A 23819-nucleotide genomic window follows, 5' to 3' on the forward strand; every position below is an offset into this window, starting at 1 on the left:
TCACTTCCTTAATATATCACCACCTGAATATATCACTTCCTGAATATATCACCACCTGAATATATCACTTCCTTAATATATCACTTCCTGAATATATCACTTCCTTAATATATAACTTCCTGAATATATCACTTCCTTAATATATCACCACCTGAATATATTATTATTATATTTCTCAGGCTTTCCTGAGGAGTCACATCGTGTCAGCTACATTCTGCTTTACACAAAGAGGTCCTCAACCCCCCTGTCTGCAACGCTCCAGTATTCTAGAACGTTCCAGTATTCTAGAACGTTCCAGGGAACATTCCTATCCGTCTCTCTCCCTCCTGACCCCAAACACTAAGCCTCGTCCTTCTCCTCTGTCCTTCAGCTGAAGGACTCAGCTAATCCTGCACACCCAGCCTTCACACTCTAACCCTGACAGCCAGGAGTGTGTGTGTGTGTGTGTGTGTGTGTGTGTGTGTGTGTGTGTGTGTGTGTGTGTGTGTCAGCTAGGTTAGATGAGGAACAGGTCTCCTTCACCCTGGCACTGAGTCAATCACTAACATGTGCTTCCTTCTCTCTCCCCTGTGGGAGGTACGGACCAGACGAGTTCACTGAACAAATACATGTTTCCCAACTAAACATTTAGATCAATGTCCTGTATAAGGCTGAACCTGTGTCATGTCCAACCAGCCTCTCTGTCTGTCCTGTATAAGGCTGAACCTGTGTAATGTCCAACCAGCCTCTCTGTCTGTCCTCTATAAGGCTGAACCTGTGTAATGTCCAACCAGCCTGTCTATCTGTCCTGTATAAGGCTGAACCTGTGTAATGTCCAACCAGCCTCTCTGTCTGTCCTCTATAAGGCTGAACCTGTGTAATGTCCAACCAGCCTCTCTGTCTGTCCTCTATAAGGCTGAACCTGTGTAATGTCCAACCAGCCTCTCTATCTGTCCTCTATAAGGCTGAACCTGTGTAATGTCCAACCAGCCTGTCTATCTGTCCTGTATAAGGCTGAACCTGTGTAATGTCCAACCAGCCTCTCTATCTGTCCTGTATAAGGATGAACCTGTGTAATGTCCAACCAGCCTCTCTGTCTGTCCTCTATCCAACCAGCCTCTCTGTCTGTCCTGTATAAGGCTGAACCTGTGTAATGTCCAACCAGCCTCTCTGTCTGTCCTGTATAAGGCTGAACCTGTGTAATGTCCAACCAGCCTCTCTGTCTGTCCTGTATAAGGCTGAACCTGTGTAATGTCCAACCAGCCTCTCTGTCTGTCCTGTATAAGGCTGAACCTGTGTAATGTCCAACCAGCCTCTCTATATGTCCTCTATAAGGCTGAACCTGTGTAATGTCCAACCAGCCTCTCTGTCTGTCCTGTATAAGGCTGAACCTGTGTAATGTCCAACCAGCCTCTCTGTCTGTCCTCTATAAGGCTGAACCTGTGTAATGTCCAACCAGCCTCTCTGTCTGTCCTGTATAAGGCTGAACCTGTGTAATGTCCAACCAGCCTCTCTGTCTGTCCTCTATAAGGCTGAACCTGTGTAATGTCCAACCAGCCTCTCTGTCTGTCCTGTATAAGGCTGAACCTGTGTAATGTCCAACCAGCCTCTCTGTCTGTCCTGTATAAGGCTGAACCTGTGTAATGTCCAACCAGCCTGTCTATCTGTCCTGTATAAGGCTGAACCTGTGTAATGTCCAACCAGCCTCTCTGTCTGTCCTCTATAAGGCTGAACCTGTGTAATGTCCAACCAGCCTGTCTATCTGTCCTCTATAAGGATGAACCTGTGTAATGTCCAACCAGCCTCTCTATCTGTCCTGTATAAGGCTGAACCTGTGTAATGTCCAACCAGCCTGTCTATCTGTCCTGTATAAGGCTGAACCTGTGTAATGTCCAACCAGCCTCTCTATCTGTCCTCTATAAGGCTGAACCTGTGTAATGTCCAACCAGCCTGTCTATCTGTCCTGTATAAGGCTGAACCTGTGTAATGTCCAACCAGCCTGTCTATCTGTCCTGTATAAGGCTGAACCTGTGTAATGTCCAACCAGCCTCTCTATCTGTCCTGTATAAGGCTGAACCTGTGTAATGTCCAACCAGCCTCTCTATCTGTCCTGTATAAGGCTGAACCTGTGTAATGTCCAACCAGCCTCTCTATCTGTCCTCTATAAGGCTGAACCTGTGTAATATCCAACCAGCCTCTCTATCTGTCCTCTATCCAACCAGCCTCTCTATCTGTCCTCTAGAAGGCTGAACCTGTGTAATGTCCAACCAGCCTCTCTATCTGTCCTGTATAAGGCTGAACCTGTGTAATGTCCAACCAGCCTCTCTATCTGTCCTCTATAAGGCTGAACCTGTGTAATGTCCAACCAGCCTCTCTATCTGTCCTGTATAAGGCTGAACCTGTGTAATGTCCAACCAGCCTGTCTATCTGTCCTGTATAAGGCTGAACCTGTGTAATGTCCAACCAGCCTCTCTATCTGTCCTCTATAAGGCTGAACCTGTGTAATGTCCAACCAGCCTGTCTATCTGTCCTGTATAAGGCTGAACCTGTGTAATGTCCAACCAGCCTGTCTATCTGTCCTGTATAAGGATGAACCTGTGTAATGTCCAACCAGCCTGTCTATCTGTCCTGTATAAGGCTGAACCTGTGTAATGTCCAACCAGCCTGTCTATCTGTCCTCTATAAGGCTGAACCTGTGTAATGTCCAACCAGCCTCTCTATCTGTCCTGTATAAGGCTGAACCTGTGTAATGTCCAACCAGCCTCTCTATCTGTCCTGTATAAGGCTGAACCTGTGTAATGTCCAACCAGCCTCTCTATCTGTCCTGTATAAGGCTGAACCTGTGTAATGTCCAACCAGCCTCTCTATCTGTCCTGTATAAGGCTGAACCTGTGTAATGTCCAACCAGCCTCTCTATCTGTCCTCTATAAGGCTGAACCTGTGTAATGTCCAACCAGCCTGTCTATCTGTCCTGTATAAGGCTGAACCTGTGTAATGTCCAACCAGCCTGTCTATCTGTCCTGTATAAGGATGAACCTGTGTAATGTCCAACCAGCCTGTCTATCTGTCCTGTATAAGGCTGAACCTGTGTAATGTCCAACCAGCCTGTCTATCTGTCCTCTATAAGGCTGAACCTGTGTAATGTCCAACCAGCCTGTCTGTCTGTCCTCTATAAGGCTGAACCTGTGTAATGTCCAACCAGCCTGTCTATCTGTCCTGTATAAGGCTGAACCTGTGTAATGTCCAACCAGCCTGTCTATCTGTCCTGTATAAGGATGAACCTGTGTAATGTCCAACCAGCCTGTCTATCTGTCCTGTATAAGGCTGAACCTGTGTAATGTCCAACCAGCCTGTCTATCTGTCCTGTATAAGGCTGAACCTGTGTAATGTCCAACCAGCCTCTCTATCTGTCCTGTATAAGGCTGAACCTGTGTAATATCCAACCAGCCTGTCTATCTGTCCTGTATAAGGCTGAACCTGTGTAATGTCCAACCAGCCTGTCTATCTGTCCTGTATAAGGCTGAACCTGTGTAATGTCCAACCAGCCTCTCTATCTGTCCTGTATAAGGATGAACCTGTGTAATGTCCAACCAGCCTGTCTATCTGTCCTGTATAAGGCTGAACCTGTGTAATGTCCAACCAGCCTCTCTATCTGTCCTGTATAAGGCTGAACCTGTGTAATATCCAACCAGCCTCTCTATCTGTCCTCTAACCAACCAGCCTCTCTATCTGTCCTCTATCCAACCAGCCTCTCTATTTGTCCTCTATAAGGCTGAACCTGTGTAATGTCCAACCAGCCTGTCTGTCTGTCCTCTATAAGGCTGAACCTGTGTAATGTCCAACCAGCCTGTCTATCTGTCCTGTATAAGGCTGAACCTGTGTAATGTCCAACCAGCCTGTCTATCTGTCCTGTATAAGGATGAACCTGTGTAATGTCCAACCAGCCTGTCTATCTGTCCTGTATAAGGCTGAACCTGTGTAATGTCCAACCAGCCTGTCTATCTGTCCTGTATAAGGCTGAACCTGTGTAATGTCCAACCAGCCTCTCTATCTGTCCTGTATAAGGCTGAACCTGTGTAATATCCAACCAGCCTGTCTATCTGTCCTGTATAAGGCTGAACCTGTGTAATGTCCAACCAGCCTGTCTATCTGTCCTGTATAAGGCTGAACCTGTGTAATGTCCAACCAGCCTCTCTATCTGTCCTGTATAAGGATGAACCTGTGTAATGTCCAACCAGCCTGTCTATCTGTCCTGTATAAGGCTGAACCTGTGTAATGTCCAACCAGCCTCTCTATCTGTCCTGTATAAGGCTGAACCTGTGTAATATCCAACCAGCCTCTCTATCTGTCCTCTAACCAACCAGCCTCTCTATCTGTCCTCTATCCAACCAGCCTCTCTATATGTCCTCTATAAGGCTGAACCTGTGTAATGTCCAACCAGCCTCTCTGTCTGTCCTGTATAAGGATGAACCTGTGTAATGTCCAACCAGCCTCTCTATCTGTCCTGTATAAGGCTGAACCTGTGTAATGTCCAACCAGCCTGTCTATCTGTCCTCTATCCAACCAGCCTGTCTATCTGTCCTCTATCCAACCAGCCTGTCTATCTGTCCTGTATAAGGCTGAACCTGTGTTATGTCCAACCAGCCTGTCTATCTGTCCTGTATAAGGCTGAACCTGTGTAATGTCCAACCAGCCTGTCTATCTGTCCTCTATAAGGCTGAACCTGTGTAATGTCCAACCAGCCTGTCTATCTGTCCTGTATAAGGCTGAACCTGTGTAATGTCCAACCAGCCTCTCTATCTGTCCTCTATAAGGCTGAACCTGTGTAATGTCCAACCAGCCTGTCTATCTGTCCTGTATAAGGCTGAACCTGTGTAATGTCCAACCAGCCTCTCTATCTGTCCTGTATAAGGCTGAACCTGTGTAATGTCCAACCAGCCTCTCTATCTGTCCTGTATAAGGATGAACCTGTGTAATGTCCAACCAGCCTGTCTATCTGTCCTGTATAAGGCTGAACCTGTGTAATGTCCAACCAACCTGTCTATCTGTCCTGTATAAGGCTGAACCTGTGTAATGTCCAACCAGCCTCTCTATCTGTCCTGTATAAGGATGAACCTGTGTAATGTCCAACCAGCCTGTCTATCTGTCCTGTATAAGGCTGAACCTGTGTAATGTCCAACCAGCCTGTCTATCTGTCCTGTATAAGGCTGAACCTGTGTAATGTCCAACCAGCCTCTCTATCTGTCCTGTATAAGGATGAACCTGTGTAATGTCCAACCAGCCTGTCTATCTGTCCTGTATAAGGCTGAACCTGTGTAATGTCCAACCAGCCTCTCTATCTGTCCTGTATAAGGCTGAACCTGTGTAATATCCAACCAGCCTCTCTATCTGTCCTCTAACCAACCAGCCTCTCTATCTGTCCTCTATCCAACCAGCCTCTCTATCTGTCCTCTATAAGGCTGAACCTGTGTAATGTCCAACCAGCCTCTCTATCTGTCCTCTAACCAACCAGCCTCTCTATCTGTCCTCTATCCAACCAGCCTCTCTATATGTCCTCTATAAGGCTGAACCTGTGTAATGTCCAACCAGCCTGTCTATCTGTCCTCTATAAGGCTGAACCTGTGTAATATCCAACCAGCCTCTCTATCTGTCCTCTAACCAACCAGCCTCTCTATCTGTCCTCTATCCAACCAGCCTCTCTATATGTCCTCTATAAGGCTGAACCTGTGTAATGTCCAACCAGCCTCTCTGTCTGTCCTGTATAAGGATGAACCTGTGTAATGTCCAACCAGCCTCTCTATCTGTCCTGTATAAGGCTGAACCTGTGTAATGTCCAACCAGCCTGTCTATCTGTCCTCTATCCAACCAGCCTGTCTATCTGTCCTCTATCCAACCAGCCTGTCTATCTGTCCTGTATAAGGCTGAACCTGTGTAATGTCCAACCAGCCTGTCTATCTGTCCTGTATAAGGCTGAACCTGTGTAATGTCCAACCAGCCTGTCTATCTGTCCTCTATAAGGATGAACCTGTGTAATGTCCAACCAGCCTGTCTATCTGTCCTGTATAAGGCTGAACCTGTGTAATGTCCAACCAGCCTCTCTATCTGTCCTCTATAAGGCTGAACCTGTGTAATGTCCAACCAGCCTGTCTATCTGTCCTGTATAAGGCTGAACCTGTGTAATGTCCAACCAGCCTCTCTATCTGTCCTGTATAAGGCTGAATCTGTGTAATGTCCAACCAGCCTGTCTATCTGTCCTGTATAAGGCTGAACCTGTGTAATGTCCAACCAGCCTCTCTATCTGTCCTGTATAAGGATGAACCTGTGTAATGTCCAACCAGCCTGTCTATCTGTCCTGTATAAGGCTGAACCTGTGTAATGTCCAACCAGCCTCTCTATCTGTCCTGTATAAGGCTGAACCTGTGTAATATCCAACCAGCCTCTCTATCTGTCCTCTATCCAACCAGCCTCTCTATCTGTCCTCTATAAGGCTGAACCTGTGTAATGTCCAACCAGCCTCTCTATCTGTCCTCTATCCAACCAGCCTCTCTATATGTCCTCTATAAGGCTGAACCTGTGTAATGTCCAACCAGCCTGTCTATCTGTCCTCTATAAGGCTGAACCTGTGTAATGTCCAACCAGCCTCTCTATCTGTCCTCTATAAGGCTGAACCTGTGTAATGTCCAACCAGCCTCTCTATCTGTCCTCTATCCAACCAGCCTCTCTATCTGTCCTCTATCCAACCAGCCTCTCTATCTGTCCTCTATCCAACCAGCCTCTCTATCTGTCCTGTATAAGGCTGAACCTGTGTAATGTCCAACCAGCCTCTCTATCTGTCCTCTATAAGGCTGAACCTGCGTAATGTCCAACCAGCCTCTCTATCTGTCCTCTATAAGGCTGAACCTGTGTAATGTCCAACCAGCCTGTCTATCTGTCCTCTATAAGGCTGAACCTGTGTAATGTCCAACCAGCCTCTCTATCTGTCCTCTATAAGGCTGAACCTGTGTAATGTCCAACCAGCCTCTCTATCTGTCCTCTATCCAACCAGCCTCTCTATCTGTCCTCTATCCAACCAGCCTCTCTATCTGTCCTGTATAAGGCTGAACCTGTGTAATGTCCAACCAGCCTCTCTATCTGTCCTCTCTAAGGCGGAACCTGTGTAATATCCAACCAGCCTCTCTATCTGTCCTCTATAAGGCTGAACCTGTGTAATGTCCAACCAGCCTCTCTATCTGTCCTGTATAAGGCTGAACCTGTGTAATGTCCAACCAGCCTCTCTATCTGTCCTCTCTAAGGCGGAACCTGTGTAATATCCAACCAGCCTCTCTATCTGTCCTCTATAAGGCTGAACCTGTGTAATGTCCAACCAGCCTCTCTATCTGTCCTCTATAAGGCTGAACCTGTGTAATGTCCAACCAGCCTGTCTATCTGTCCTCTATAAGGCTGAACCTGTAATATCCAACCAGCCTCTCTATCTGTCCTCTATAAGGCTGAACCTGTGTAATGTCCAACCAGCCTCTCTATCTGTCCTCTATAAGGCTGAACCTGTGTAATGTCCAACCAGCCTCTCTATCTGTCCTCTATAAGGCTGAACCTGTGTAATATCCAACCAGCCTGTCTATCTGCCCTGTATAAGGCTGAACCTGTGTAATATCCAACCAGCCTGTCTATCTGTCCTGTATAAGGATGAACCTGTGTAATGTCCAACCAGCCTCTCTATCTGTCCTGTATAAGGATGAACCTGTGTAATATCCAACCAGCCTCTCTATCTGTCCTGTATAAGGATGAACCTGTGTAATGTCCAACCAGCCTCTCTATCTGTCCTCTATAAGGCTGAACCTGTGTAATGTCCAACCAGCCTCTCTATCCAACCAGCCTCTCTATCTGTCCTCTATCCAACCAGGCCTCTCTATCTGTCCTCTATCCAACCAGCCTCTCTATCTGTCCTCTATAAGGCTGAACCTGTGTAATATCCAACCAGCCTCTCTATCTGTCCTCTATCCAACCAGCCTCTCTATCTGTCCTGTATAAGGCTGAACCTGTGTAATGTCCAACCAGCCTCTCTATCTGTCCTCTCTAAGGCGGAACCTGTGTAATATCCAACCAGCCTCTCTATCTGTCCTCTATAAGGCTGAACCTGTGTAATGTCCAACCAGCCTCTCTATCTGTCCTGTATAAGGCTGAACCTGTGTAATGTCCAACCAGCCTCTCTATCTGTCCTCTCTAAGGCGGAACCTGTGTAATATCCAACCAGCCTCTCTATCTGTCCTCTATAAGGCTGAACCTGTGTAATGTCCAACCAGCCTCTCTATCTGTCCTCTATAAGGCTGAACCTGTGTAATGTCCAACCAGCCTGTCTATCTGTCCTCTATAAGGCTGAACCTGTAATATCCAACCAGCCTCTCTATCTGTCCTCTATAAGGCTGAACCTGTGTAATGTCCAACCAGCCTCTCTATCTGTCCTCTATAAGGCTGAACCTGTGTAATGTCCAACCAGCCTCTCTATCTGTCCTCTATAAGGCTGAACCTGTGTAATATCCAACCAGCCTGTCTATCTGCCCTGTATAAGGCTGAACCTGTGTAATATCCAACCAGCCTGTCTATCTGTCCTGTATAAGGATGAACCTGTGTAATGTCCAACCAGCCTCTCTATCTGTCCTGTATAAGGATGAACCTGTGTAATATCCAACCAGCCTCTCTATCTGTCCTGTATAAGGATGAACCTGTGTAATGTCCAACCAGCCTCTCTATCTGTCCTCTATAAGGCTGAACCTGTGTAATGTCCAACCAGCCTCTCTATCCAACCAGCCTCTCTATCTGTCCTCTATCCAACCAGGCCTCTCTATCTGTCCTCTATCCAACCAGCCTCTCTATCTGTCCTGTATAAGGCTGAACCTGTGTAATGTCCAACCAGCCTGTCTATCTGTCCTCTATAAGACTGAACCTGTGCAATATCCAACTAGCCTCTCTATCTGTCCTCTATAAAGCTGAACCTGCGTAATGTCCAACCAGCCTCTCTATCTGTCCTCTATAAGGCTGAACCTGTGTAATATCCAACCAGCCTCTCTATCTGTCCTCTATCCAACCAGCCTCTCTATCTGTCCTCTATAAGGCTGAACCTGTGTAATGTCCAACCAGCCTCTCTATCTGTCCTCTCTAAGGCGGAACCTGTGTAATATCCAACCAGCCTCTCTATCTGTCCTGTATAAGGCTGAACCTGTGTAATATCCAACCAGCCTCTCTATCTGTCCTCTAACCAACCAGCCTCTCTATCTGTCCTCTATCCAACCAGCCTCTCTATATGTCCTCTATAAGGCTGAACCTGTGTAATGTCCAACCAGCCTCTCTGTCTGTCCTGTATAAGGATGAACCTGTGTAATGTCCAACCAGCCTCTCTATCTGTCCTGTATAAGGCTGAACCTGTGTAATGTCCAACCAGCCTGTCTATCTGTCCTCTATCCAACCAGCCTGTCTATCTGTCCTCTATCCAACCAGCCTGTCTATCTGTCCTGTATAAGGCTGAACCTGTGTAATGTCCAACCAGCCTGTCTATCTGTCCTGTATAAGGCTGAACCTGTGTAATGTCCAACCAGCCTGTCTATCTGTCCTCTATAAGGCTGAACCTGTGTAATGTCCAACCAGCCTGTCTATCTGTCCTGTATAAGGCTGAACCTGTGTAATGTCCAACCAGCCTCTCTATCTGTCCTCTATAAGGCTGAACCTGTGTAATGTCCAACCAGCCTGTCTATCTGTCCTGTATAAGGCTGAACCTGTGTAATGTCCAACCAGCCTCTCTATCTGTCCTGTATAAGGCTGAACCTGTGTAATGTCCAACCAGCCTCTCTATCTGTCCTGTATAAGGATGAACCTGTGTAATGTCCAACCAGCCTGTCTATCTGTCCTGTATAAGGCTGAACCTGTGTAATGTCCAACCAGCCTCTCTGTCTGTCCTCTATAAGGCTGAACCTGTGTAATGTCCAACCAGCCTCTCTGTCTGTCCTGTATAAGGCTGAACCTGTGTAATGTCCAACCAGCCTCTCTGTCTGTCCTGTATAAGGCTGAACCTGTGTAATGTCCAACCAGCCTGTCTATCTGTCCTGTATAAGGCTGAACCTGTGTAATGTCCAACCAGCCTCTCTGTCTGTCCTCTATAAGGCTGAACCTGTGTAATGTCCAACCAGCCTGTCTATCTGTCCTCTATAAGGATGAACCTGTGTAATGTCCAACCAGCCTCTCTATCTGTCCTGTATAAGGCTGAACCTGTGTAATGTCCAACCAGCCTGTCTATCTGTCCTGTATAAGGCTGAACCTGTGTAATGTCCAACCAGCCTCTCTATCTGTCCTCTATAAGGCTGAACCTGTGTAATGTCCAACCAGCCTGTCTATCTGTCCTGTATAAGGCTGAACCTGTGTAATGTCCAACCAGCCTGTCTATCTGTCCTGTATAAGGCTGAACCTGTGTAATGTCCAACCAGCCTCTCTATCTGTCCTGTATAAGGCTGAACCTGTGTAATGTCCAACCAGCCTCTCTATCTGTCCTGTATAAGGCTGAACCTGTGTAATGTCCAACCAGCCTCTCTATCTGTCCTCTATAAGGCTGAACCTGTGTAATATCCAACCAGCCTCTCTATCTGTCCTCTATCCAACCAGCCTCTCTATCTGTCCTCTAGAAGGCTGAACCTGTGTAATGTCCAACCAGCCTCTCTATCTGTCCTGTATAAGGCTGAACCTGTGTAATGTCCAACCAGCCTCTCTATCTGTCCTCTATAAGGCTGAACCTGTGTAATGTCCAACCAGCCTCTCTATCTGTCCTGTATAAGGCTGAACCTGTGTAATGTCCAACCAGCCTGTCTATCTGTCCTGTATAAGGCTGAACCTGTGTAATGTCCAACCAGCCTCTCTATCTGTCCTCTATAAGGCTGAACCTGTGTAATGTCCAACCAGCCTGTCTATCTGTCCTGTATAAGGCTGAACCTGTGTAATGTCCAACCAGCCTGTCTATCTGTCCTGTATAAGGATGAACCTGTGTAATGTCCAACCAGCCTGTCTATCTGTCCTGTATAAGGCTGAACCTGTGTAATGTCCAACCAGCCTGTCTATCTGTCCTCTATAAGGCTGAACCTGTGTAATGTCCAACCAGCCTCTCTATCTGTCCTGTATAAGGCTGAACCTGTGTAATGTCCAACCAGCCTCTCTATCTGTCCTGTATAAGGCTGAACCTGTGTAATGTCCAACCAGCCTCTCTATCTGTCCTGTATAAGGCTGAACCTGTGTAATGTCCAACCAGCCTCTCTATCTGTCCTGTATAAGGCTGAACCTGTGTAATGTCCAACCAGCCTCTCTATCTGTCCTCTATAAGGCTGAACCTGTGTAATGTCCAACCAGCCTGTCTATCTGTCCTGTATAAGGCTGAACCTGTGTAATGTCCAACCAGCCTGTCTATCTGTCCTGTATAAGGATGAACCTGTGTAATGTCCAACCAGCCTGTCTATCTGTCCTGTATAAGGCTGAACCTGTGTAATGTCCAACCAGCCTGTCTATCTGTCCTCTATAAGGCTGAACCTGTGTAATGTCCAACCAGCCTGTCTGTCTGTCCTCTATAAGGCTGAACCTGTGTAATGTCCAACCAGCCTGTCTATCTGTCCTGTATAAGGCTGAACCTGTGTAATGTCCAACCAGCCTGTCTATCTGTCCTGTATAAGGATGAACCTGTGTAATGTCCAACCAGCCTGTCTATCTGTCCTGTATAAGGCTGAACCTGTGTAATGTCCAACCAGCCTGTCTATCTGTCCTGTATAAGGCTGAACCTGTGTAATGTCCAACCAGCCTCTCTATCTGTCCTGTATAAGGCTGAACCTGTGTAATATCCAACCAGCCTGTCTATCTGTCCTGTATAAGGCTGAACCTGTGTAATGTCCAACCAGCCTGTCTATCTGTCCTGTATAAGGCTGAACCTGTGTAATGTCCAACCAGCCTCTCTATCTGTCCTGTATAAGGATGAACCTGTGTAATGTCCAACCAGCCTGTCTATCTGTCCTGTATAAGGCTGAACCTGTGTAATGTCCAACCAGCCTCTCTATCTGTCCTGTATAAGGCTGAACCTGTGTAATATCCAACCAGCCTCTCTATCTGTCCTCTAACCAACCAGCCTCTCTATCTGTCCTCTATCCAACCAGCCTCTCTATTTGTCCTCTATAAGGCTGAACCTGTGTAATGTCCAACCAGCCTGTCTGTCTGTCCTCTATAAGGCTGAACCTGTGTAATGTCCAACCAGCCTGTCTATCTGTCCTGTATAAGGCTGAACCTGTGTAATGTCCAACCAGCCTGTCTATCTGTCCTGTATAAGGATGAACCTGTGTAATGTCCAACCAGCCTGTCTATCTGTCCTGTATAAGGCTGAACCTGTGTAATGTCCAACCAGCCTGTCTATCTGTCCTGTATAAGGCTGAACCTGTGTAATGTCCAACCAGCCTCTCTATCTGTCCTGTATAAGGCTGAACCTGTGTAATATCCAACCAGCCTGTCTATCTGTCCTGTATAAGGCTGAACCTGTGTAATGTCCAACCAGCCTGTCTATCTGTCCTGTATAAGGCTGAACCTGTGTAATGTCCAACCAGCCTCTCTATCTGTCCTGTATAAGGATGAACCTGTGTAATGTCCAACCAGCCTGTCTATCTGTCCTGTATAAGGCTGAACCTGTGTAATGTCCAACCAGCCTCTCTATCTGTCCTGTATAAGGCTGAACCTGTGTAATATCCAACCAGCCTCTCTATCTGTCCTCTAACCAACCAGCCTCTCTATCTGTCCTCTATCCAACCAGCCTCTCTATATGTCCTCTATAAGGCTGAACCTGTGTAATGTCCAACCAGCCTCTCTGTCTGTCCTGTATAAGGATGAACCTGTGTAATGTCCAACCAGCCTCTCTATCTGTCCTGTATAAGGCTGAACCTGTGTAATGTCCAACCAGCCTGTCTATCTGTCCTCTATCCAACCAGCCTGTCTATCTGTCCTCTATCCAACCAGCCTGTCTATCTGTCCTGTATAAGGCTGAACCTGTGTTATGTCCAACCAGCCTGTCTATCTGTCCTGTATAAGGCTGAACCTGTGTAATGTCCAACCAGCCTGTCTATCTGTCCTCTATAATGCTGAACCTGTGTAATGTCCAACCAGCCTGTCTATCTGTCCTGTATAAGGCTGAACCTGTGTAATGTCCAACCAGCCTCTCTATCTGTCCTCTATAAGGCTGAACCTGTGTAATGTCCAACCAGCCTGTCTATCTGTCCTGTATAAGGCTGAACCTGTGTAATGTCCAACCAGCCTCTCTATCTGTCCTGTATAAGGCTGAACCTGTGTAATGTCCAACCAGCCTCTCTATCTGTCCTGTATAAGGATGAACCTGTGTAATGTCCAACCAGCCTGTCTATCTGTCCTGTATAAGGCTGAACCTGTGTAATGTCCAACCAACCTGTCTATCTGTCCTGTATAAGGCTGAACCTGTGTAATGTCCAACCAGCCTCTCTATCTGTACTGTATAAGGCTGAACCTGTGTAATATCCAACCAGCCTGTCTATCTGTCCTGTATAAGGCTGAACCTGTGTAATGTCCAACCAGCCTGTCTATCTGTCCTGTATAAGGCTGAACCTGTGTAATGTCCAACCAGCCTCTCTATCTGTCCTGTATAAGGATGAACCTGTGTAATGTCCAACCAGCCTGTCTATCTGTCCTGTATAAGGCTGAACCTGTGTAATGTCCAACCAGCCTCTCTATCTGTCCTGTATAAGGCTGAACCTGTGTAATATCCAACCAGCCTCTCTATCTGTCCTCTAACCAACCAGCCTCTCTATCTGTCCTCTATCCAACCAGCCTCTCTATCTGTCCTCTATAAGGCTGAACCTGTGTAATGTCCAACCAGCCTCTCTATCTGTCCTCTAACCAACCAGCCTCTCTATCTGTCCTCTATCCAACCAGCCTCTCTATATGTCCTCTATAAGGCTGAACCTGTGTAATGTCCAACCAGCCTGTCTATCTGTCCTCTATAAGGCTGAACCTGTGTAATATCCAACCAGCCTCTCTATCTGTCCTCTAACCAACCAGCCTCTCTATCTGTCCTCTATCCAACCAGCCTCTCTATATGTCCTCTATAAGGCTGAACCTGTGTAATGTCCAACCAGCCTCTCTGTCTGTCCTGTATAAGGATGAACCTGTGTAATGTCCAACCAGCCTCTCTATCTGTCCTGTATAAGGCTGAACCTGTGTAATGTCCAACCAGCCTGTCTATCTGTCCTCTATCCAACCAGCCTGTCTATCTGTCCTCTATCCAACCAGCCTGTCTATCTGTCCTGTATAAGGCTGAACCTGTGTAATGTCCAACCAGCCTGTCTATCTGTCCTGTATAAGGCTGAACCTGTGTAATGTCCAACCAGCCTGTCTATCTGTCCTCTATAAGGATGAACCTGTGTAATGTCCAACCAGCCTGTCTATCTGTCCTGTATAAGGCTGAACCTGTGTAATGTCCAACCAGCCTCTCTATCTGTCCTCTATAAGGCTGAACCTGTGTAATGTCCAACCAGCCTGTCTATCTGTCCTGTATAAGGCTGAACCTGTGTAATGTCCAACCAGCCTCTCTATCTGTCCTGTATAAGGCTGAATCTGTGTAATGTCCAACCAGCCTGTCTATCTGTCCTGTATAAGGCTGAACCTGTGTAATGTCCAACCAGCCTCTCTATCTGTCCTGTATAAGGATGAACCTGTGTAATGTCCAACCAGCCTGTCTATCTGTCCTGTATAAGGCTGAACCTGTGTAATGTCCAACCAGCCTCTCTATCTGTCCTGTATAAGGCTGAACCTGTGTAATATCCAACCAGCCTCTCTATCTGTCCTCTATCCAACCAGCCTCTCTATCTGTCCTCTATAAGGCTGAACCTGTGTAATGTCCAACCAGCCTCTCTATCTGTCCTCTATCCAACCAGCCTCTCTATATGTCCTCTATAAGGCTGAACCTGTGTAATGTCCAACCAGCCTGTCTATCTGTCCTCTATAAGGCTGAACCTGTGTAATGTCCAACCAGCCTCTCTATCTGTCCTCTATAAGGCTGAACCTGTGTAATGTCCAACCAGCCTCTCTATCTGTCCTCTATCCAACCAGCCTCTCTATCTGTCCTCTATCCAACCAGCCTCTCTATCTGTCCTCTATCCAACCAGCCTCTCTATCTGTCCTGTATAAGGCTGAACCTGTGTAATGTCCAACCAGCCTCTCTATCTGTCCTCTATAAGGCTGAACCTGCGTAATGTCCAACCAGCCTCTCTATCTGTCCTCTATAAGGCTGAACCTGTGTAATATCCAACCAGCCTCTCTATCTGTCCTCTATCCAACCAGCCTCTCTATCTGTCCTGTATAAGGCTGAACCTGTGTAATGTCCAACCAGCCTCTCTATCTGTCCTCTCTAAGGCGGAACCTGTGTAATATCCAACCAGCCTCTCTATCTGTCCTCTATAAGGCTGAACCTGTGTAATGTCCAACCAGCCTCTCTATCTGTCCTGTATAAGGCTGAACCTGTGTAATGTCCAACCAGCCTCTCTATCTGTCCTCTCTAAGGCGGAACCTGTGTAATATCCAACCAGCCTCTCTATCTGTCCTCTATAAGGCTGAACCTGTGTAATGTCCAACCAGCCTCTCTATCTGTCCTCTATAAGGCTGAACCTGTGTAATGTCCAACCAGCCTGTCTATCTGTCCTCTATAAGGCTGAACCTGTAATATCCAACCAGCCTCTCTATCTGTCCTCTATAAGGCTGAACCTGTGTAATGTCCAACCAGCCTCTCTATCTGTCCTCTATAAGGCTGAACCTGTGTAATGTCCAACCAGCCTCTCTATCTGTCCTCTATAAGGCTGAACCTGTGTAATATCCAACCAGCCTGTCTATCTGCCCTGTATAAGGCTGAACCTGTGTAATATCCAACCAGCCTGTCTATCTGTCCTGTATAAGGATGAACCTGTGTAATGTCCAACCAGCCTCTCTATCTGTCCTGTATAAGGATGAACCTGTGTAATATCCAACCAGCCTCTCTATCTGTCCTGTATAAGGATGAACCTGTGTAATGTCCAACCAGCCTCTCTATCTGTCCTCTATAAGGCTGAACCTGTGTAATGTCCAACCAGCCTCTCTATCTGTCCTCTATCCAACCAGCCTCTCTATCTGTCCTCTATCCAACCAGGCCTCTCTATCTGTCCTCTATCCAACCAGCCTCTCTATCTGTCCTGTATAAGGCTGAACCTGTGTAATGTCCAACCAGCCTGTCTATCTGTCCTCTATAAGACTGAACCTGTGCAATATCCAACTAGCCTCTCTATCTGTCCTCTATAAAGCTGAACCTGCGTAATGTCCAACCAGCCTCTCTATCTGTCCTCTATAAGGCTGAACCTGTGTAATATCCAACCAGCCTCTCTATCTGTCCTCTATCCAACCAGCCTCTCTATCTGTCCTCTATAAGGCTGAACCTGTGTAATGTCCAACCAGCCTCTCTATCTGTCCTCTCTAAGGCGGAACCTGTGTAATATCCAACCAGCCTCTCTATCTGTCCTGTATAAGGCTGAACCTGTGTAATATCCAACCAGCCTCTCTATCTGTCCTCTAACCAACCAGCCTCTCTATCTGTCCTCTATCCAACCAGCCTCTCTATATGTCCTCTATAAGGCTGAACCTGTGTAATGTCCAACCAGCCTCTCTGTCTGTCCTGTATAAGGATGAACCTGTGTAATGTCCAACCAGCCTCTCTATCTGTCCTGTATAAGGCTGAACCTGTGTAATGTCCAACCAGCCTGTCTATCTGTCCTCTATCCAACCAGCCTGTCTATCTGTCCTCTATCCAACCAGCCTGTCTATCTGTCCTGTATAAGGCTGAACCTGTGTAATGTCCAACCAGCCTGTCTATCTGTCCTGTATAAGGCTGAACCTGTGTAATGTCCAACCAGCCTGTCTATCTGTCCTCTATAAGGCTGAACCTGTGTAATGTCCAACCAGCCTGTCTATCTGTCCTGTATAAGGCTGAACCTGTGTAATGTCCAACCAGCCTCTCTATCTGTCCTCTATAAGGCTGAACCTGTGTAATGTCCAACCAGCCTGTCTATCTGTCCTGTATAAGGCTGAACCTGTGTAATGTCCAACCAGCCTCTCTATCTGTCCTGTATAAGGCTGAACCTGTGTAATGTCCAACCAGCCTCTCTATCTGTCCTGTATAAGGATGAACCTGTGTAATGTCCAACCAGCCTGTCTATCTGTCCTGTATAAGGCTGAACCTGTGTAATGTCCAACCAGCCTGTCTATCTGTCCTGTATAAGGCTGAACCTGTGTAATGTCCAACCAGCCTCTCTATCTGTCCTGTATAAGGCTGAACCTGTGTAATATCCAACCAGCCTGTCTATCTGTCCTGTATAAGGCTGAACCTGTGTAATGTCCAACCAGCCTGTCTATCTGTCCTGTATAAGGCTGAACCTGTGTAATGTCCAACCAGCCTCTCTATCTGTCCTGTATAAGGATGAACCTGTGTAATGTCCAACCAGCCTGTCTATCTGTCCTGTATAAGGCTGAACCTGTGTAATGTCCAACCAGCCTCTCTATCTGTCCTGTATAAGGCTGAACCTGTGTAATATCCAACCAGCCTCTCTATCTGTCCTCTAACCAACCAGCCTCTCTATCTGTCCTCTATCCAACCAGCCTCTCTATCTGTCCTCTATAAGGCTGAACCTGTGTAATGTCCAACCAGCCTCTCTATCTGTCCTCTAACCAACCAGCCTCTCTATCTGTCCTCTATCCAACCAGCCTCTCTATATGTCCTCTATAAGGCTGAACCTGTGTAATGTCCAACCAGCCTGTCTATCTGTCCTCTATAAGGCTGAACCTGTGTAATATCCAACCAGCCTCTCTATCTGTCCTCTAACCAACCAGCCTCTCTATCTGTCCTCTATCCAACCAGCCTCTCTATATGTCCTCTATAAGGCTGAACCTGTGTAATGTCCAACCAGCCTCTCTGTCTGTCCTGTATAAGGATGAACCCGTGTAATGTCCAACCAGCCTCTCTATCTGTCCTGTATAAGGCTGAACCTGTGTAATGTCCAACCAGCCTCTCTATCTGTCCTGTATAAGGCTGAACCTGTGTAATGTCCAACCAGCCTGTCTATCTGTCCTCTATCCAACCAGCCTGTCTATATGTCCTCTATCCAACCAGCCTGTCTATCTGTCCTGTATAAGGCTGAACCTGTGTAATGTCCAACCAGCCTGTCTATCTGTCCTGTATAAGGCTGAACCTGTGTAATGTCCAACCAGCCTGTCTATCTGTCCTCTATAAGGCTGAACCTGTGTAATGTCCAACCAGCCTGTCTATCTGTCCTGTATAAGGCTGAACCTGTGTAATGTCCAACCAGCCTCTCTATCTGTCCTCTATAAGGCTGAACCTGTGTAATGTCCAACCAGCCTCTCTATCTGTCCTCTATCCAACCAGCCTCTCTATCTGTCCTCTATCCAACCAGGCCTCTCTATCTGTCCTCTATCCAACCAGCCTCTCTATCTGTCCTGTATAAGGCTGAACCTGTGTAATGTCCAACCAGCCTGTCTATCTGTCCTCTATAAGGCTGAACCTGTGTAATATCCAACCAGCCTCTCTATCTGTCCTCTATCCAACCAGCCTCTCTATCTGTCCTCTATAAGGCTGAACCTGTGTAATGTCCAACCAGCCTCTCTATCTGTCCTCTCTAAGGCGGAACCTGTGTAATATCCAACCAGCCTCTCTATCTGTCCTGTATAAGGCTGAACCTGTGTAATATCCAACCAGCCTCTCTATCTGTCCTCTAACCAACCAGCCTCTCTATCTGTCCTCTATCCAACCAGCCTCTCTATATGTCCTCTATAAGGCTGAACCTGTGTAATGTCCAACCAGCCTCTCTGTCTGTCCTGTATAAGGATGAACCTGTGTAATGTCCAACCAGCCTCTCTATCTGTCCTGTATAAGGCTGAACCTGTGTAATGTCCAACCAGCCTGTCTATCTGTCCTCTATCCAACCAGCCTGTCTATCTGTCCTCTATCCAACCAGCCTGTCTATCTGTCCTGTATAAGGCTGAACCTGTGTAATGTCCAACCAGCCTGTCTATCTGTCCTGTATAAGGCTGAACCTGTGTAATGTCCAACCAGCCTGTCTATCTGTCCTCTATAAGGCTGAACCTGTGTAATGTCCAACCAGCCTGTCTATCTGTCCTGTATAAGGCTGAACCTGTGTAATGTCCAACCAGCCTCTCTATCTGTCCTCTATAAGGCTGAACCTGTGTAATGTCCAACCAGCCTGTCTATCTGTCCTGTATAAGGCTGAACCTGTGTAATGTCCAACCAGCCTCTCTATCTGTCCTGTATAAGGCTGAACCTGTGTAATGTCCAACCAGCCTCTCTATCTGTCCTGTATAAGGATGAACCTGTGTAATGTCCAACCAGCCTGTCTATCTGTCCTGTATAAGGCTGAACCTGTGTAATGTCCAACCAGCCTGTCTATCTGTCCTGTATAAGGCTGAACCTGTGTAATGTCCAACCAGCCTCTCTATCTGTCCTGTATAAGGCTGAACCTGTGTAATATCCAACCAGCCTGTCTATCTGTCCTGTATAAGGCTGAACCTGTGTAATGTCCAACCAGCCTCTCTATCTGTCCTGTATAAGGATGAACCTGTGTAATGTCCAACCAGCCTGTCTATCTGTCCTGTATAAGGCTGAACCTGTGTAATGTCCAACCAGCCTCTCTATCTGTCCTGTATAAGGCTGAACCTGTGTAATATCCAACCAGCCTCTCTATCTGTCCTCTAACCAACCAGCCTCTCTATCTGTCCTCTATCCAACCAGCCTCTCTATCTGTCCTCTATAAGGCTGAACCTGTGTAATGTCCAACCAGCCTCTCTATCTGTCCTCTAACCAACCAGCCTCTCTATCTGTCCTCTATCCAACCAGCCTCTCTATATGTCCTCTATAAGGCTGAACCTGTGTAATGTCCAACCAGCCTGTCTATCTGTCCTCTATAAGGCTGAACCTGTGTAATATCCAACCAGCCTCTCTATCTGTCCTCTAACCAACCAGCCTCTCTATCTGTCCTCTATCCAACCAGCCTCTCTATATGTCCTCTATAAGGCTGAACCTGTGTAATGTCCAACCAGCCTCTCTGTCTGTCCTGTATAAGGATGAACCCGTGTAATGTCCAACCAGCCTCTCTATCTGTCCTGTATAAGGCTGAACCTGTGTAATGTCCAACCAGCCTCTCTATCTGTCCTGTATAAGGCTGAACCTGTGTAATGTCCAACCAGCCTGTCTATCTGTCCTCTATCCAACCAGCCTGTCTATATGTCCTCTATCCAACCAGCCTGTCTATCTGTCCTGTATAAGGCTGAACCTGTGTAATGTCCAACCAGCCTGTCTATCTGTCCTGTATAAGGCTGAACCTGTGTAATGTCCAACCAGCCTGTCTATCTGTCCTCTATAAGGCTGAACCTGTGTAATGTCCAACCAGCCTGTCTATCTGTCCTGTATAAGGCTGAACCTGTGTAATGTCCAACCAGCCTCTCTATCTGTCCTCTATAAGGCTGAACCTGTGTAATGTCCAACCAGCCTGTCTATCTGTCCTGTATAAGGCTGAACCTGTGTAATGTCCAACCAGCCTCTCTATCTGTCCTGTATAAGGCTGAATCTGTGTAATGTCCAACCAGCCTGTCTATCTGTCCTGTATAAGGCTGAACCTGTGTAATGTCCAACCAGCCTCTCTATCTGTCCTGTATAAGGATGAACCTGTGTAATGTCCAACCAGCCTGCCTATCTGTCCTGTATAAGGCTGAACCTGTGTAATGTCCAACCAGCCTCTATATCTGTCCTGTATAAGGCTGAACCTGTGTAATATCCAACCAGCCTCTCTATCTGTCCTCTATCCAACCAGCCTCTCTATCTGTCCTCTATAAGGCTGAACCTGTGTAATGTCCAACCAGCCTCTCTATCTGTCCTCTATCCAATCAGCCTCTCTATATGTCCTCTATAAGGCTGAACCTGTGTAATGTCCAACCAGCCTGTCTATCTGTCCTCTATAAGGCTGAACCTGTGTAATGTCCAACCAGCCTCTCTATCTGTCCTCTATAAGGCTGAACCTGTGTAATGTCCAACCAGCCTCTCTATCTGTCCTCTATCCAACCAGCCTCTCTATCTGTCCTCTATCCAACCAGCCTCTCTATCTGTCCTCTATCCAACCAGCCTCTCTATCTGTCCTGTATAAGGCTGAACCTGTGTAATGTCCAACCAGCCTCTCTATCTGTCCTCTATAAGGCTGAACCTGCGTAATGTCCAACCAGCCTCTCTATCTGTCCTCTATAAGGCTGAACCTGTGTAATATCCAACCAGCCTCTCTATATGTCCTCTATCCAACCAGCCTCTCTATCTGTCCTGTATAAGGCTGAACCTGTGTAATGTCCAACCAGCCTCTCTATCTGTCCTCTCTAAGGCGGAACCTGTGTAATATCCAACCAGCCTCTCTATCTGTCCTCTATAAGGCTGAACCTGTGTAATGTCCAACCAGCCTCTCTATCTGTCCTGTATAAGGCTGAACCTGTGTAATGTCCAACCAGCCTCTCTATCTGTCCTCTCTAAGGCTGAACCTGTGTAATGTCCAACCAGCCTGTCTATCTGTCCTCTATAACGCTGAACCTGTAATATCCAACCAGCCTCTCTATCTGTCCTCTATAAGGCTGAACCTGTGTAATGTCCAACCAGCCTCTCTATCTGTCCTCTATAAGGCTGAACCTGTGTAATGTCCAACCAGCCTCTCTATCTGTCCTCTATAAGGCTGAACCTGTGTAATGTCCAACCAGCCTGTCTATCTGTCCTCTATAAGGCTGAACCTGTGTAATATCCAACCAGCCTGTCTATCTGCCCTGTATAAAGCTGAACCTGTGTAATATCCAACCAGCCTGTCTATCTGTCCTGTATAAGGATGAACCTGTGTAATGTCCAACCAGCCTCTCTATCTGTCCTGTATAAGGATGAACCTGTGTAATATCCAACCAGCCTCTCTATCTGTCCTGTATAAGGATGAACCTGTGTAATGTCCAACCAGCCTCTCTATCTGTCCTCTATAAGGCTGAACCTGTGTAATGTCCAACCAGCCTCTCTATCTGTCCTCTATCCAACCAGCCTCTCTATCTGTCCTCTATCCAACCAGCCTCTCTATCTGTCCTCTATCCAACCAGCCTCTCTATCTGTCCTGTATAAGGCTGAACCTGTGTAATGTCCAACCAGCCTGTCTATCTGTCCTCTATAAGACTGAACCTGTGCAATATCCAACCAGCCTCTCTATCTGTCCTCTATAAAGCTGAACCTGTGTAATGTCCAACCAGCCTCTCTATCTGTCCTCTATAAGGCTGAACCTGCGTAATGTCCAACCAGCCTCTCTATCTGTCCTCTATAAGGCTGAACCTGTGTAATATCCAACCAGCCTCTCTATCTGTCCTCTATCCAACCAGCCTCTCTATCTGTCCTCTATAAGGCTGAACCTGTGTAATGTCCAACCAGCCTCTCTATCTGTCCTCTCTAAGGCGGAACCTGTGTAATATCCAACCAGCCTCTCTATCTGTCCTCTATAAGGCTGAACCTGTGTAATGTCCAACCAGCCTCTCTATCTGTCCTCTATAAGGCTGAACCTGTGTAATATCCAACCAGCCTCTCTATCTGTCCTCTATCCAACCAGCCTCTCTATCTGTCCTCTATAAGGCTGAACCTGTGTAATATCCAACCAGCCTCTCTAAGGCGGAACCTGTGTAATATCCAACCAGCCTCTTTATCTGTCCTCTATCCAACCGGCCTCTCTATCTGTCCTCTATAGGTTGAACCTGTGTAATATCCAACCAGCCTCTCTATCTGTCCTGTGTAGATTGTCTGTCCTGTGTAGATTGTCTGTCCTGTGTAGATTGTCTGTCCTGTGTAGATTGTCTGTCCTGTGTAGATTGTCTGCCCTGTGTAGATTGTCTGCCCTGTGTAGATTGTCTGTCCTGTGTAAATAGCTCATGGTACAGAATGTCCAACGGGGTGTGTGTGTGTGTGTGTGTGTGTGTTCTACCTGTTGCCTGCTGCTCCTCTTCTGAGGCTGGTGGAGGATCCATGTACTGAAGACTGGATCCAGGTTCACAGCAATGCCCTGGACGCTGACCAGGAACACAGCACCTACAGACAACACATACAGAACAGCAGGTTACCCACAATGCCCTGAACGCTGACCAGGAACACAGCACCTACAGACAACACATACAGAACAGCAGGTTCACCACAATGCCCTGAACGCTGACCAGGAACACAGCACCTACAGACAACCCATACAGAACAGCAGGTTCACCACTATGCCCTGAACGCTGACCAAGAACACGGCCCAAGTAAGGTTGTGAATCAGGTAACCATGTTCCTACTACCAGGCAGTAACCATGTTCCTACTGCCAGGTGGTAACCATGTTCCTACTGCCAGGTGGTAACCATGTTCCTACTGCCAGGTGGTAACCATGTTCCTACTGCCAGGTGGTAACCATGTTCCTACTGCCAGGTGGTAACCATGTTCCTACTGCCAGGTAGTAACCATGTTCCTACTGCCAGGTGGTAACCATGTTCCTACTGTCAGGTAGTAACCATGTTCCTACTGCCAGGTGGTTACCATGTTCCTACTGCCAGGTAGTAACCATGTTCCTACTGCCAGGTAGTAACCATGTTCCTACTGTCAGGTAGTAACCATGTTCCTACTGCCTGGTGGTAACCATGTTCCTACTGCCAGGTAGTAACCATGTTCCTACTGCCA

The 23819-nt window shown here is 47.0% G+C and overlaps 1 protein-coding gene across 1 annotated transcript in view; it reads right to left on the reverse strand.

The window, feature by feature from the left end:
• Nucleotides 1–23481, reverse strand: part of LOC139405579 (intermembrane lipid transfer protein VPS13B-like) — a 287456-nt gene extending 263975 nt beyond the window's left edge. Inside the window, exons 1-3 of the mRNA XM_071147990.1 lie at nt 23465–23481; nt 23255–23268; nt 23097–23200 (exon numbers count right to left, since the gene is read on the reverse strand). Coding sequence (XP_071004091.1) covers nt 23097–23200; nt 23255–23268; nt 23465–23481 — 135 coding nt within the window. The remainder of the gene's footprint in view (nt 1–23096; nt 23201–23254; nt 23269–23464) is intronic.
• Between the last annotated feature and the right edge of the window lie 338 nt (nt 23482–23819).

Source organism: Oncorhynchus clarkii, chromosome 3 (genome assembly GCF_045791955.1).
Source record: "Oncorhynchus clarkii lewisi isolate Uvic-CL-2024 chromosome 3, UVic_Ocla_1.0, whole genome shotgun sequence".
Taxonomy (NCBI): domain Eukaryota; kingdom Metazoa; phylum Chordata; class Actinopteri; order Salmoniformes; family Salmonidae; genus Oncorhynchus; species Oncorhynchus clarkii.